Consider the following 15,746-nt stretch of genomic DNA (forward strand, 5'->3'; position numbering starts at 1 on the left):
CAGAGGAGTGAAGAGTGAGATCGCAGACATGTTGGGACCCAGAGGAAATGGAAGCAGAAACCAAACTAGAAACTGACAGAATTGTTTGAAATCACAACAGGGCCTCAGGGCAAAACATTCAGTGAAATGGATACTTCCTGAACCCTAACCTCCAAGAGGGACTGTGTCAGAGGGAAGAGATTGAGGAGCCAAGTAGCCATTCCAAAGAGGGGATGCTCAGGTAGGCCCTTAGGCTCCCCAGTCGTCCTGCGGTGCAGGAGCCCTTTCATGTTCCCCTTGCACTCCACCTCTGCCGTGAGGCACTCATTACACTATGTTAGTATGTCTTCAGTCTTGTAGCGAGTGGGGACCCACAAAGGGATTGTTCTTCCCAAGGTGGTGTAATTAAGAATCTTTTCCTTTTCTCATGAAATTCTTAGGTTAGTTGACTGAATGTTGAAGGTTCCAAATATAAGATACTATGTAAGTATAACTGAGTAAATTTCTACTTTAAAAAATTCAAGGGGATAGCTACAAAAAATAGGCTGTCACTTCCTAATGAAAAGGCAAGCATAACTAGAGCAAATTTATGTTAGAACTTCAACAAACTACCTTTTTAAAACATAAGAATATGCCTTATCAATCAAAATATTTTTAAGAATTATGTGAGCACACTGTCGCTGTCTTCATATACACCAGAAGAGGGCACAGATCCCATCACAGATGGTTGTGGGCCACCATGTGGTTGCTGGGAATTGAACTCAGGACCTCTGCAAGAGTGGTCAGTGCTCTTAACCACTGATCCATCTCTCCAGCCCCCTTCAAAATATTTTTTAAAAATTCAACATAATGGGAATCCTTTAACTGCGGGGGAACTCAGGGGATTGCTGGGCTTCCCACTTTTGAACACTGCTTTCAAAGACTTCACTCAGTGGGTCTGAGGAAACTGAACACGCATTTTGATAATGGAGACAAAGGAAGTACAGCTGAACACTCGCTCGGTATTTTAATTGAGGTTTGGCACATAAAATTAACCCAAATCATAAATTATAGTTATTATTCTGTTAAATAACTATCGATATTTTGACTTTAGAGAAAATTTTCTCAAGATATTTTGGGAAACCATGACTTCTCTATAAAAATGCACATATAGGCGCACAAGGCTTTGTGTAGTGTAAGACGTTTGAGCGCCTCTGAAAACCCATAGTGAAAATGCCCACGCTGGAGTCCTTGGCACACTGACGCACATGAGGTCACATCACACAACTATGTCAGGGATGGGAATACAGGGCTGCCCCGTAAGACTCAGTGCCCATTCTAAACACTGGGCACTGTCATGGTTCGATAACCATCCCTCTCCCAAAAGCACTGCAGAAAAAAGTTGACTCTCTAATTAACCAAGACTGAAATTTTCTACATGAAGAGATGGAAAGTCTAGAAACATGAGTACAGATCCCCGTCTTGTTTCTCATACACTCATAATAAAAATTGAGAATACCCAAGGAGGTAAAATAAACAATCTAAATTTTAACATCCTTATGTGTCACATGACATTACACATATTCTACATGCAGAGATGTATTATACATACACTAAAACCCTGTGTGTATGAACATTTTGTGAACACTGAAATCATCTTTTCAAAGGTTATGCCAAGAAGTTCACCTGAGCGACACCCTGAAAGCTCCTTTACCTGGTATTTCTAGCTGGACTCTGTAGGCTGATTAAGACTTTACCAACGCCAATGCATTATCATGTCCATATAAAAACTGCACGACAGGAATACGCATTTCTAGTAAAAATATTTTAACAAGCAGTTTCATAACAAAACTTGACAAAAGTTCAACTTATGAAACATATTAAATTCTCTTTAATCTGAAGTAGATATTGTATTACGTAGAAAACGTCCGAACACCCAAGGTCCAGGAAGAACGAGGAGGACATCAAGATGTTCTGAGTAATTTCCTGAATGGCAGGAAATGAAAGGCTGGAGGTGCTACGTTTGTGAGCAGTTCAGTCTTCTGAACAGGCTTACATTATTAACTGATAAGAGATAACACACAATATTAAAAACCCACGTCTATCGGTTCTAGGGCCATGACTGCCCCTAATACTCAGCTAGGGTAAAAGTTCCTTTGGTACCTTTACTTTGTGGGGAAGAAAAACCCATCTACACGACCATCACAGGACAGCAGCGTCAGTGACTGGTGAGCGTGCACACTGATGAACAGTGTGCACAAGTATAAAAGGAGTCGTCGTGCTTCTCATCACTTCCACAATGCACTGAAATCATGGCTTCAAGAAATGAGATACCATGACATGTTGAGGTCCACTCTTCTTCTGATGAAAAACCAGCTGTTTCTAAGTGTAATGTAACTGAAAACACTAATTTAAATTTGATTTTATTTTAATGATATGTACAAGAGTTAACAAATTACAATTAAAACGGAATTTGTTATGGTAATTCCACAGAACTTAAAAACATGCAACACTGCATGGTAAAAACAGCTTCATTCATATACAAAAAATATTCCTTTGAGACTCATAACAGTGCCTGGAAATTTTTGACATAAGCTTTTTGCAAAGAATATTTTAAAAAATGTAAAGATTCGATTAACCAATTAGTGCAGTATTAGGAAAGATAATAAACATTATTAGTAAAGAGGTTACAGTGATTTATACCAGGTATAGACAGGGTTCAATGTAGTCTCATTAAATAAATGTTCAGTTAAGAAAATAGTTTTGAAAAAGATCTTATATTGAAGCCATGTATTAATTTTGTTGAATCAGCTTATATAAATCAAGTCAAGTTTATTCAGTTAAAGAAAATAGGACTATGCTTTCTTATACTCATAAATAGTACGTATATATAGCCTATATACAAGTAAAGAAAAGTTCTTTGTAAAAAAACATACTGCCAATCCAGTTGCTAAGGTTGAAATGGTTCTTTATCCACGACTAACTACATTGGTAAAAATTCTTATTTAAATCACATTCAACCAGCATAAATAGGTAAGCTGAGTATTGTTGTAAACAATAGAAAAACCAAATTTGTTTGTATTTTAAATTTCATCACCGAGTAACAATCTACTTCTCAGCTTAGAATGCTTTATAAAGGCTCAACACTTAATTTAATCAAGTCCAAAGCCACTAAGGAGTAAACACAGTGAACGCTTTTCAAAGTGCGTAATTTCCAAAGCATCCACTTGTAATATTTATCCAACACCGGTTCATCAGCAACAAAATAAGATGTGCTTAGCTATAAAAATACTAAGGAATGTTATTGAAAAGGAAAGGCTATTTGGTAGAAGTAACTACAAAAATAATTAGTTTAAAACTTTGTAAAGCTTTAATGCAAGAACATCAGTACACTGTCTTTCCATAAAACTTAAAGCATGATCAATACCAAGACTGTAAATGTCTACCTTTCATGTACTTAAAAAGGAATTGCAACAAAGTTATCTCTTAAAACACGGAAGACAATGATCATGCAGGTGTTAGTCTGCAGGCATTTGGGGATGCTAATGTCTGTGCTGGACTGTCCTCTTTGGCTTCGCTGGCAGCAACGACGGGCAAGGTGCTACTTGGAAATGCAGATACGGGACAAGGAGTTCCAACATTTTCATCAGTGTCGGAATCTGGCGTTGTAACTTCGCTGTCCTGAAGTCCCAGGATCTCACAAACTGCTTGGGGCAATTCCTGAGTATGAAAAAATCAAATATAAAATCACAACTGAGGAAAAACACCCACAAAATAACCTTTGAATAGTAGCGTGACTTCAGAGTCTGAACATTCATTTTAACTGGCTAAGTGCTGTGACGTAGCAGCTGATGCGGCGGGAGGAGGAGCCTCTGCACACCCACACGGAGGGACGAGGAATGGTTTATTTGGGGGCATGAGAAGGGGGGTTGAAAAGGAAATAGAGGCAAAAAGAAGGGACAGAGTGAGAGAAAGAGAGGAAGAGGGGGGGGGGCACCAAACAGTCCTTTTATTGCAAGCCAGGCTCCTACCTGGCTGTTGCTAGGTAACATTTTGGGCGGAGCCTAGAAGAAATGCCAGCAAGTGCTGCATATGCTTCATCTCCCTCTACTCCAAATGAAAAAAAAAAAAAATTTTTTTTGGGGGGGGGTTCTTTTTTTCGGAGCTGGGGATCGAACCCAGGGCCTTGCGATTCCTAGGTAAGCGCTCTACCACTGAGCTAAATCCCCAACCCCTCCAAAAGAAATTTTAGCCATCTATTTTGTCTCATGAATTTTCCTAGTTAGCTTTAAATGTCAATTTGACAGAGTCTAGAGTCATCTGAGGAGACTTTCAACTGAGAGACTGAATGCCCAGTATCAGACTGGCCTGAGGGCATGTCTGTGGGGGGTTATCTCAATTGTTATTGATGTAGAAGAGTCAGCCCATGATGGGCTACAGCATTCCCTCAACAAATGGTCCTGGGCTGGGTAGGACCAGGCCACTGAAGGAAGCTAGGTAGGGAGCTAGAGAGACTGTTAGCTCACAACTGCCTGTAACTCAAGCTCTTCAGGGACCAACATCTCTGGCCTTCAAGGACATCTGCACTCGTATGCTCATGACACACACACAATTTAAAAATACTAGTAAGCAGGAGCCTGGAAGTGAGTCAGGTAGCAATATCCTTTCACGGTTTCTGCTTTAAATTCCTGCTCTGCTGTCCCTCCATGATGGAATTTGACCTGTGCACTGAAATAAACCCAGGCCTCTTCTAGTTTGCTTTTAGTGGGTGTTTTGTCACAACAATGGAATCAAACTAAAGCAAAGCAGTTTCTACTTGTCGTTATGAACTGTGGGGTTTGACTGGGTCTGCCTGTGTTTCTGAGGCTTAGGACAGAAAGTTGCAACTTTCCTCCCTGTCTCTTCCCCCACCCTACCCCCCTTCCCTCAGATGCTGGGCAGGACAGGAGACAAAAAAGCTGCAACCATCCTTCCCTGCCCTTTCCCCCTTCCTTTTGATACCAGGACCTAAATCTGCTTCTGTGATGCATCAGAACTCCTTCTCCACAGTCCCCCCTCCAATGGCTGCTGACCTCCAAGCACGGTGAACAGCCTGGCTTTTTCTTCCTCTGTCCCTCCACCGCCTCCTCTGAGCAGCTGCTGACATTTACCACTTGCCTGCCCTTGAGTTTCTAGCTTTAATATAATTCTAAAAAGATATTGTTTGAGCTTAAAAATAAAACTTAGGAAAAAAATAAAGAATAAAAGGCCAACTATGAATGACTTGGTTTAAATTCAGATTAAAAAAATGTCTTCTTTTTTATAAACAAAAACTAATTTGATAAAAATGCAGGAAGACAAACTGCCATCCGTTGTTCTGATTAGCACCTATTTTTGGCGGTGGATGTTGCACATTTAATAAGAGTTCTTGTTACGTTCATTAAGTTGGATAATGTATTACCACTTACTCTACAGTCTCCAGCTGTACAAATATTTTCATTACTTTTGCCATTTTGCCAATTAAATGTTTCCAATCTGGCATAATTAGTCAACTGTTTTCAATTAAGTGAGGTAAACTTACAAAAGTAAATAAATAAAAGCTTTGTTTCTGCCCTCCATTTGCTGACTGCCATTCGTTTTCCTCATAAGGAAATCTTTCTTAGCTGATTAAAAAGCAGGAGAAAAATATTGCAATTATTTGCAACACTGTCTACCTTGCATTGGGCCATCTGTAGGGAAATTGCTTCTGCTTTACACAGTATATCTTCAACATCAATTTTCATGGACAATTCATTGATGTGCTAAAAAAAAAAATCAACAAAAGAGAATGATAATCAAAACAGAAAGCTCTATTATACTCTACAACATAAACAATTTATTACCAATTATACTGCATTACAGATATTACCCATAATATAAAAATATCCACATATTACAAATTCACAGAAAATCCAATACATCTTTCATTACACTCAGTTTTGAAGACAAAGAATAGCTAATAAGCTTACAAAACATTAAACCTGGCAGTCATCTAGTCTTCTAACTCAAAGTTACAAGGAAAAGACAATTAGCTTGTTTTTTAAAAAAAACTCTATAAAAGAGCATCCGCTGAACTTCTTTTCTTTCCCAAATAACCACTCTTTAGTAACTGACCAATGTGTATTTACCCAAGTGTCATTCTCCTGGACCAAGTTAGTCCCACACCTGGTGTTAGGGACACAAGGAGATTCAACAACACTCCAAAGAAATGTTTGGTACATGAGGACCAGAGAGAAAGCACTACGATCTACACTGAGAGGAGACCCACCTTAAGGATTTCATTGAAGCCATAATGCTTCTCCATTATCTGTTGCTTTTCTGATTCCAAGATAGCACAACACAGAAGAAGATGAAAATTCTTACAGGGCAGTTCAGTCCACATTACCTACGAAAATGTAAGTTTCCAGTAAACAAAATCAATTCTAAACTATTTCTTCAAAGATACATGCTAATTCCGAGGCAGTAAAGATGCCTCGTTGGGACAGTCCAATTCTCTACAGATGAAAGGTGAAGGAGTCGCACCTTTAGCTATAAAATAACCAAAATGAAGCTTACTATTCGACAGACACGGTGGGCACGTAATTACAGAGCAACTGACAATGCAGCGTCACAGACTACTGGCCATGCTCTGAAGGACAGCCATAAAAGGTACACGTTACATCCAGCTCCAATACTTTTTCAGAACTTTCTGACCTTTCTCACAAATAGTCAGTCCTTAAAAAATTTAAGAGGGAACTGAATCCTATAAACTAAAAAAGGCACTAACTACAGTACATAGAAGCAAACACCATCAGAGGCTTCTCCACTGTAGACAGTGAAAACCTTGTGTGACATCATAGCTCAACATGAAGAGTATCTCAGATTCCAACAAAAACGGAAGGGACTACCAAAAATGAACACCCAGCTACATAGGCATTTAAGCAATTGCTACATTTTATCCTAAATGTGGGCTGGGGCTTACAGATTCAAGACCTCTACTCCCCCTACTAATATACTTAATGACATCTTTTCTTGGAAGAAAAAAAAAAAACCGTACAAAGGACACTAATACAACATAGCTGAGATGCTTTTTACTCTTATAAGGAATAAATCAAGTTAACCCAATTTGAAAACTTTAATTACAAGGCAGTTAACCTCAAAGTTTCAAACAATTTGGTAAAGAAAGAGTAAGGAGTTAGTTAGTCCAGCTAAGTGGTAATGGTATTTTTGATTCACCTTAAAGAGTGAGGGTTCGCACTCCAGGGCAGGCTCATGACCAGGAGTTCCTGCCACAAACAACTCTACATTTTGTTTGTTGTGTTTTAAGAGAGAGAGAAAGAGTGGGTGGGGAGGAGGGTGAGGAGGATCTGGAAGGATTTATGGGAGGGGAAAACATGGAATAAAGTATATTGTATGAAAACAAATTGTAACAAAAAAGTTCAGGTTCTAACTGCACATATCTGATACACATTTAAGTTTGAATCCATGCAGAACACAATCAGCTCAAAGCAATATCCTTCAACTGACACAGCTCTCTCTAACGGTAGCCTGGAAATCAGTTCCCAGTTGGAAAGGAGTTCTTAACATATGTGGTGGAAATTCTAGCATCTCTTAGTTTGTATAACCCAATAGTTAAGATATTATACTCCTGTTGTAATTTTTTAAAAGCGTGCTAGATCTATTATTAACATACACTCATAACGAATGGTGATAAAAATAGTAATTTTCTATTTCCCCTTGAAAGTTATCCCAAGTACAAAATGAAAAAGAGGCCCACACCCAACAAAACAGAATGATTAATCTCCTTTATAGAGAAATAGAACAAGGGTAGTAACTAAAGAGAAATAACTATACCTTTCTAGAAAATAAAGAAAAGTTAGCAGCATTTGGGGTATGCTTGTTTTGTATTTATTACTTATGTGCTGTAACTTTGAAAAACACAAGCCATTTCTTTTGTGATACCTCAGCCTATAACCCAAACTATAACACAATCTTCCATTAAACCAAGTCTCAATTCAACCAGAAAGTAGCACATGATGTCTGGGCCACTACTGCACCAGAGGCCACGTCTTCTAGACAGGGTTCCCAGATGGGTATGACTGATGAATACTCTTCTGGGGCATGTCTAACACCTTCCAGTACTACGATAGCTATGATTAGGAATGAAGCTTTCAAGTTGAGTACCAGCTTGATTTCATCATGTTCTATGATTCAAAATGTGGTGACTCTGGAGTTTTACCATCAAGTTCTGGAGGGTAACCAAGAGCGGAGTGGGGGTGTATATGTCCTATAGGACCTCAGTAGCCAAGTACTCCAAAAGAAGCAACCTAGTCCTGGCATTGGGCTTACCTGTTAGCCAGTTAGGACACATGGCAGTGATTCCATTTTAACTGGGTGTGCTTGTATGTGTTTAAATACAAGCACACACCACACCCACATGTTTTTTGAAAGGTCTTTAAATGTCATTTTCCTTCCCTATACTCCCTCCTCTACCACTTCTCTACTCCCAACCCATTTAACCCTTCCTTCCTGTTTCCTTATTCCCTTTTAACCCTTTATCAACGGATGTTATCTCCACTCCCTTGAAATTGCACCACCACCACCACCACCACCACCACCACCACCACCACCACCACCACCACCACCACATCTAATTTCCTGACCACTATGGGCACTACAAATCAACACACGTATCTGGTGAACGTGAGAGCACTCATGAAGTTTGCCTTTCTGGGTCTGGGTCATCTCAGAATAACTGTTTCCAGCTACATCCATGTACCTGCAAACTTCATTTTCCTAACAGCGTATAATATTCCATTGGGTAAATATGCCACAATTTTTATTATTCATTTATCAGCTGACCGTTAGCTAGGCTGTTTCCATTTCCTGGCTATTATAAGTAGAGCAACAATGTGTAGGAGGCTGGCCTGGTGCTGCTATGTATTCAAATGCTAAATACAGGTCCCCAAGATCTGGGTGCCCTCCACCCCTGGCAAGGAGATACTTCATCCACACTAACTGATGTTACATAGCACTGCTCCCCAAGGTAAGTGGGCTAAAGGCTATGTATGATTAGGTAGTAAATAGAAAGGTGGGTTCTCAGTTACCTGACGGGAGGTTATAGTTAGAGACGGGTGGGGGAGAGAAGAGAAAGCCACCATGAAAGGAGATGGACCATGGTACATGGTCTGAAGAAACAGCAAGCAACAAGGGACAGATGGCTGGGATGTAAGGTAGAATAGCCCAAAACCTGCCCAGTATAGGCTCACAGCTTGTAGCAAATCTCTGGACTACCTTGTTTTTTATATGGGCTGCCTAGAATATTTAATTCATTTTGCAACAATGAATATGAATGAGCAGGTAGCTCTAAAGGAGGCTATGGAGTCCTCTGAGTTTATACCTATGATAGCTAATCTTGATTGTCAATCTGACTACTTTGGAATCAACTAAAACCCACACTGCTAGACATAGCTGTGGAGGAGTTCCCTGACTGATCATTTGAGATAAGAAGACCCACCAGAAATCGGGGTCATACCTTCTAGTGGCAGCCGAAACACACACACACACACACACACACACACACACACACACACACACACACACACACACACACCCCGGGGGCATATATACTGCACCCCTCCAAAGGGTAGATCATGTGGAAGAGGGGTTGAGTGTAAGAGTCAGAGGTGGTGAAAGGCTACCAAGAAATACTCTTACGGACACACAGGGAAGAAGCACATCTGAACTACAGTGGCTGTGACCACACACAAAGTCTGTGCAAGCCCAAGCCAGACAAAACCCCAGAATGGAGAGGGGGTTGAGCACACAGTCCTGTCCCCAGCTGTGGAGCCATTGTAATCGGTGGCTGCTGTAAAAAGGAGAGGCAGGTTTCTCCAAGAGAGTAGAGAAAGACCACATAACTAAGGATATCTGGTCTTGAAGGTGGCAGGTGGCAGAGGGTGTATGGTACAAAACTGGGTGGATAGGGAAGGGGGATTGGATCTGGGAAGTATTGAGGAAGGAGTGAATACAATTAAAACATATTGCATAATACCTCAAAGAAACAAAACCTTTGGCCTACATTTGTCCTGCCTACAAGATGTGCAGGGGTAGGTATGCAGCATCAGTTGAAGGAATGGCCAACCAATGACTGGTCCAGCTTGAGACCCATGCCACTAGAGAGAGCCCACCCCTGACATTATTAATGTTATTCTGCCATGCTTGCCGACAGGGGCCTAGCATAATCAGAGGCTTCACCCAGCAATTGATGAAAACAGATGCAAAGACCACAGCTAAACATTAGGTAGAACTTGGGGAATTCTGCAAAATATGAGGAAGGATTGCAGGAGCCAGAGGGGTTAAGACACCATAAGAAAACCCACAGAATCAACCTGGGCACATGGAGTCTCACAGAGACTGAACCACCAACCAGGGAGCCTGCATGGGACTGACCTAGGCCCTCTGCACATACGTAACATTGTGCAGCTGGGCCTTCACGTGGGACTCCTAACAGGGGAGCTGGGGCTGTCTCTGACTACACCACTTGCCTTTTCTGTAACTGGGTCGCCCCAACTAACCTCCATAAAGAGGATCCTGGTTCTACTACAACTGATGTGCCAAAGCTGGTTGGTATCTAAGGAGGCCTCCCCTTTTCCCAGAAGGGAAGAGGTATGGATGGGGAGCAGGGAGGGGAAGGACTGGGAGAACAGAAGAGAGGAGGAACTGCAGTCCGGACTATAGTAAATTAATTAATTATAACAAAAACTCAAAGAATATAAATTTAAAAATAAAAATTCCAATAAAGTCAAATCTACCAAATAAAGGCTACATATAGCAAATGATCTAAACACTTCTTTTCTGAGATAGTTCTTAATCACACAGTGCTGTTTTTGAAGGAGAATCCAAAACACCAAGACTTGCACCTAGAGTATCAGTTGTGGCGGAGGACTACAGACATGTTTTCAAGCTCACTCTCCTCAGAAGCTTCTGTGAGGCTATGAGAATATACTACACCTTACACAGAGTAAACTGTTTCTTTCCATAATAACGTTAAGAACTTACCTCCCATAATCGAAGTATATCTAGAAAACTAAATTCCCTTTTAAATCTGATTAAAAGCCATCTGAAGCAAAAATACAGATATCCAGAGTCCTGGGATTCTATATAGAAGAAAAAAAAAATATGGTTTACTCTTATGCTAATATGTCAGAAAGAAGGAACCTTCCTCAAATTCAAATTTTCTCTATTCATGTTACTAGAAACCTTATATGTCTGACTACAGTCTATCAATTCAAGGAAGCAATTGAAATATACAGGGTAACTTTTTTTAAAAAACTAAACAAAGGGGTTGGGGATTTAGCTCAGTGGTAGAGCGCTTGCCTAGCAAGCACAAGGCCCTGGGTTCGGTCCCCAGCTCCGAAAAAAAGAAAAAAGAAAAAAAAAAAAAACTAAACAAATACACAACCGTATGAAAACAAAATTATATGAAGTAATCTTAACACGTCTACTCTTTAAAGCACTAAGGCAAGAGCAGTGGAGTGTTTGTCTTTAAGGTTGCCATATGGGGCATGGACAGACTGCTCAGCAGTTATAAGGCCTTGCTGCTCTTACAGATGACCTGGGTTCAATTCCCAATACCTACAAGGTGGCTCTTTACCATCCACAACCCCAGCTCCAGGGAATCAGACAGGCACACACATAGTGCACACAGAGATATGCGAGCCAAACATTCATACACATAAAATAGTTTAAGTTGAAAAAAGTTCCTTACACTCTTACAGGTGTTACCCTACAACCTGCTTCGTAGTTGCTGTCCCTCGACTTACCTAAATAGCTACAAAATCCACTGTCCAGTAATCTGAGTAAGGTGCTCAACTGGATTAACTGGGTCTTCATGCCTTGCATTTGTTCTTCAAAATTTTGATGCTTTAAAAGAAAATAATTACCATACAATATATTTCAAAACACATGATTATTGATAACTAAAAGTATAATCTAAGGATAAATGCCGGCCCTCTACTGTACTGGTTTTGCTAAATAAACAACAAGTAAATGAATACCAAAAGCATCACTAAAGAGAGACAAAAAAGAAGATACCCTTGGTCTAAAACCAGGTTCATTTTCTACCCATGTTTATTTGATTTAGATAAAGAGAATACAGGGAACGGCAGCAGCTGACTGACCAATAGCCAACAGTCTTCCTTATGCTGCATAAATTATTTAGAAAAGGGAACCTATGTTCTGGGACATAAATCGTTATCAAGTTATTTCCATTATTAAATCTTCCTTCAAATAAGAATATGGAACAAAACCGATTTTAGATTTAAAACAAATCTCACTTTAAAGACCTAAGTGCCTTTTAGGCTTCCTAAGGATAGGGAATGTGGAAGTCAGAGCCGAGTCCATGACCACAGTAAAACACTTCCCATCCTGCAGTCAGCTGTCTCACAAGCACAAGGGCTGTAACCTAACTAACTCTGCTGCCGACTGAATGCAGGAGCAGATATGGAAATCCATATTGTATTAAACAAGACATTCTGAAATGTCATTGGAAAAAAACCTAAGGTATGTGTAAGGTTATACTAGGCTTCTATCTAAGTATTTACAAATATCACAGTATTGACTTTTTATATGATCAAACATCAACAGATACAGTCCACAAAGAAAGTTATTGGAAGTGAAAGGTTTGATAAATGATGTGAAGTATTCAAACAGTCATCAAGGTTGAGTAGGTTCCCTGTCTACACTGAGAAATGACCAAAGCCCTACAACAAATACTCTCAAACCTCCTCAGGCATTCTTACCCTTTAACTCGGAGGCCTCAACTTTGCTAGAGTGAAAAGCCTCAGACCAACTTTTCACACTCTCCCTTCACAGTTTTCCAATAGTACTTTAGCAAAACTGTTTAGAAGCCATTCTCAGTATAAAATCTGCAATCCCCCTCCCGAAACCTTGAGTTAAAAAGTATACCACAGATAACTGCACAGCAGTCTTTATGCCACATCAGCAAGCCATTTCAGTGTGTACCACAAACTCAGCATCTAGTTGATTGACCCTTACGGTTAGGGCCTTATATCGCACATAAGCCTTTCCCTGCTCATACTCCCCTCCACCCACTCACCTGCCCTAAATCAGTTTCTAAGTGCCTGAGAAGACTTTGCTACAGATCTCTGTAAACAGTGGCTCTGTTCTAATGTCTCAAAGATACAGTAATAATGACATACAAAACACTGTGTCAATACATACATATAGACACTGCTAGTGATGGCATCCTAAATCCAAGACAGTCACTGAAGGCCAGTAGAGTGCTTAGCATGATGCTAAGCTTAGTGAAACTAGTGTGAGGCTCACAAAACTAAATTCATCTAGTCATCGACTGTCTATGGTGGCATGCATGGCTCACTGACAGAACAGAAGCATCTGCTGATCCTGATAATTCCTACACTACCAACAATTATTATCCATTTTCATATTAAAGAGAATTCTAATATTCCCCAGCCTCTTGAAAGGTTGTTAAAGAATTAAAACAAGCTTATGCAGTGCACATTTCAAGCCCCTCCTACTAGCGAGATCCTACCGTCAATCTTACGCACTAATCCCACTAAACTTCTCAGAGTCGGTCTGGGTACAGAAGAAATCCCTCTCCTCACCATCTGGTCCATGTAAGAGGCAAAACACCAAAAGGCATCCACTTCATTCTCCATCACATACAGAAGGGGGGAAAGTAAGTCGCTCATTCCTTGCACATATCCTAAAAAGAAGAAGGGGAAGTCTCTGAAAACCTAAATTTTATGAATCCTGTTGTGCGTATCACCACCATGTATCTGAAAATTCCTTTTCTATGAATAAGAAACTGGCAGATACATTCATAAATAAAAAAAAAATAAAGATATTACTCTAGTAAGTATATGAGAAAGATCGGCTGTTTCTGAGTGGCATGGTAATCACGTATCGAGCTGCAGGGACGTGTTTTAATGCACTTTTACCTACTTTCAAAATATCAAGGTTGAACTCAGTGAAGTTCTCTTACTCGCCCGTGAGTTGAGAATACAAGCCAACATGACTAAATTTACCAATTTACTGCCTCAGATACAGTACAGTGAAGCCCAGGAATGAGGTCCACTGGCTGCCAAACAGCTCTCCTAGGTTTCAAGAGACCCAGAGTTATTCATGAGACCCTTAACTACCTTCCAGATACCTGAAATGCTGGACTGGAATGTTATGTTGGTGTGGACAAACGGAGACAGCAAACCGTTTACGTATTCCTGGCAGAATGCAAGGCCACACGTGGATTCCTACCTCAAAACTGTCATGGGGAGAGTGAGCGCATGCCACCAGTTCTTAGGAAACGGTCCTACTCTATGGTGTTACCATGTTAACATGGCAATGGGCTGGAGGGCTGGAGCTCTCAGCCTTCCTAATGCTGCAGCCCTTTAATACAGTTTCTCATGTTGTGGTGACTCCAACCACAAAATGTTGTTGTTGCTATTTCATAACTGTAATTTGCTGTTTTGAATGTAATGTAAACATATGAAATGCAGGACAATACACGACCTCCATAAATTGAGAACTGCTGGTATAAAGGGAAGATTGCAAACCAGCAATGAAGATTATAGTCTCTAACCCTGGATCAAGTATTTTCTTATTTAACCTTGAATCACTTTCTGAACCAATAAACTTTACTGATAAAGTAGGACTGACAGTCTCACTTCACAAAAACCTATTATTATAATTTAAAATTAAAACCAAAGCAAGTATGACGGCACTTTACAACCTGAAAATCATTCCATATACTTTTCAATCATCCAGTATGAAGCTCACTATAGAATGGCAGAAAGGATTGGCTATATTTTTGTATTTTAATTAGAGCCCTCTAATTTTTCAACATACTGCCATTAAAGAGGCTGAAGCCTTGAGAACCATAACCAAGGTTTAATTACAGAAATGCAAGAAATGAAGAGAACGTTATTTATAATTCAAGGTTAACTTGAAAGCTCTACTTATGTAAACTGGAAAACACTACTTCTGATGTCTGTGTCGGGGAGCAGCTCGGGAACGAGCACTTCCTACTATTTATAATAAGCTGATGGCTAAGGAAAGAACCAGCTCAACTTCTCCTGCTGCTTAAAAACTGGTTCGTTAGTGCCCGGCATGGTCATATGCCCTTAATCCCGGTATTTAGGAGGTAATGGCAGGTGGATCACTACCAGATCAAGGCTAAGGTTAACCTGATCTACATATCAAGTTCTAAGCCAGGCAGTGATACATAGTAAGACTGTCTCAAAACAAACCAGTATTAATTTGGTGTCATCCATGTCATCGTGTGTCCCTTCCTGTGGTGGTTTAAATAGGCATCCCCCATAGCAGACCCATGTGTTTGAATGTTTGACCCATGCAGAATGGCACTATTAGGAAGCGTGGCCTTCCTAGAAGTGTGTCACTGTGAGGGAAGGCTTTGAGGTCGCCTATGATCAAGTTACATCCAGTAGACAGTCTCTTGTTGCTCAGATCAAGATATAGAACTCTTGGTTGCTCCTGCACCATGTCTGCCTGTGTAGTGCCATGCTCCTATCCATGGTGATAACAGACTGAACCTCGGAACACGGCATCTCTTCAAAACACACATGCCAGTCCTAATGACTTACTTTTGATAGGACCCACAGAATAGTTCACACTACGCCTGAGAGTGGTGATCATTATTTTTCTCCAAAAAGATAAAAGCATAAACAATGGTTCTCAAACTTTCTCCACAAACATATTTTTAATGTCTTACTAATTTTTTTCAAGATATT

At 40.2% G+C, this 15,746-nt stretch overlaps 1 protein-coding gene across 2 annotated transcripts in view; it reads right to left on the reverse strand.

Annotated features, from left to right (window-relative positions):
• Window positions 1-2,365: 2,365 nt before the first annotated feature.
• The window catches only part of Tbc1d15 (TBC1 domain family, member 15), a 55,540-nt gene continuing 42,159 nt past the window's right edge, over window positions 2,366-15,746 (reverse strand). For both annotated transcript variants that reach the window (NM_001427232.1, NM_001427231.1), the window contains 6 exon segments: window positions 2,366-3,678; window positions 5,652-5,738; window positions 6,245-6,361; window positions 11,017-11,114; window positions 11,781-11,880; window positions 13,605-13,705. In NM_001427232.1, the coding sequence (NP_001414161.1) occupies window positions 3,466-3,678; window positions 5,652-5,738; window positions 6,245-6,361; window positions 11,017-11,114; window positions 11,781-11,880; window positions 13,605-13,705 (716 nt within the window). In that variant the 3' untranslated portion in view covers window positions 2,366-3,465.

This window comes from Rattus norvegicus, chromosome 7, assembly GCF_036323735.1.
Source record: "Rattus norvegicus strain BN/NHsdMcwi chromosome 7, GRCr8, whole genome shotgun sequence".
NCBI classification, from domain to species: Eukaryota; Metazoa; Chordata; class Mammalia; order Rodentia; family Muridae; genus Rattus; species Rattus norvegicus.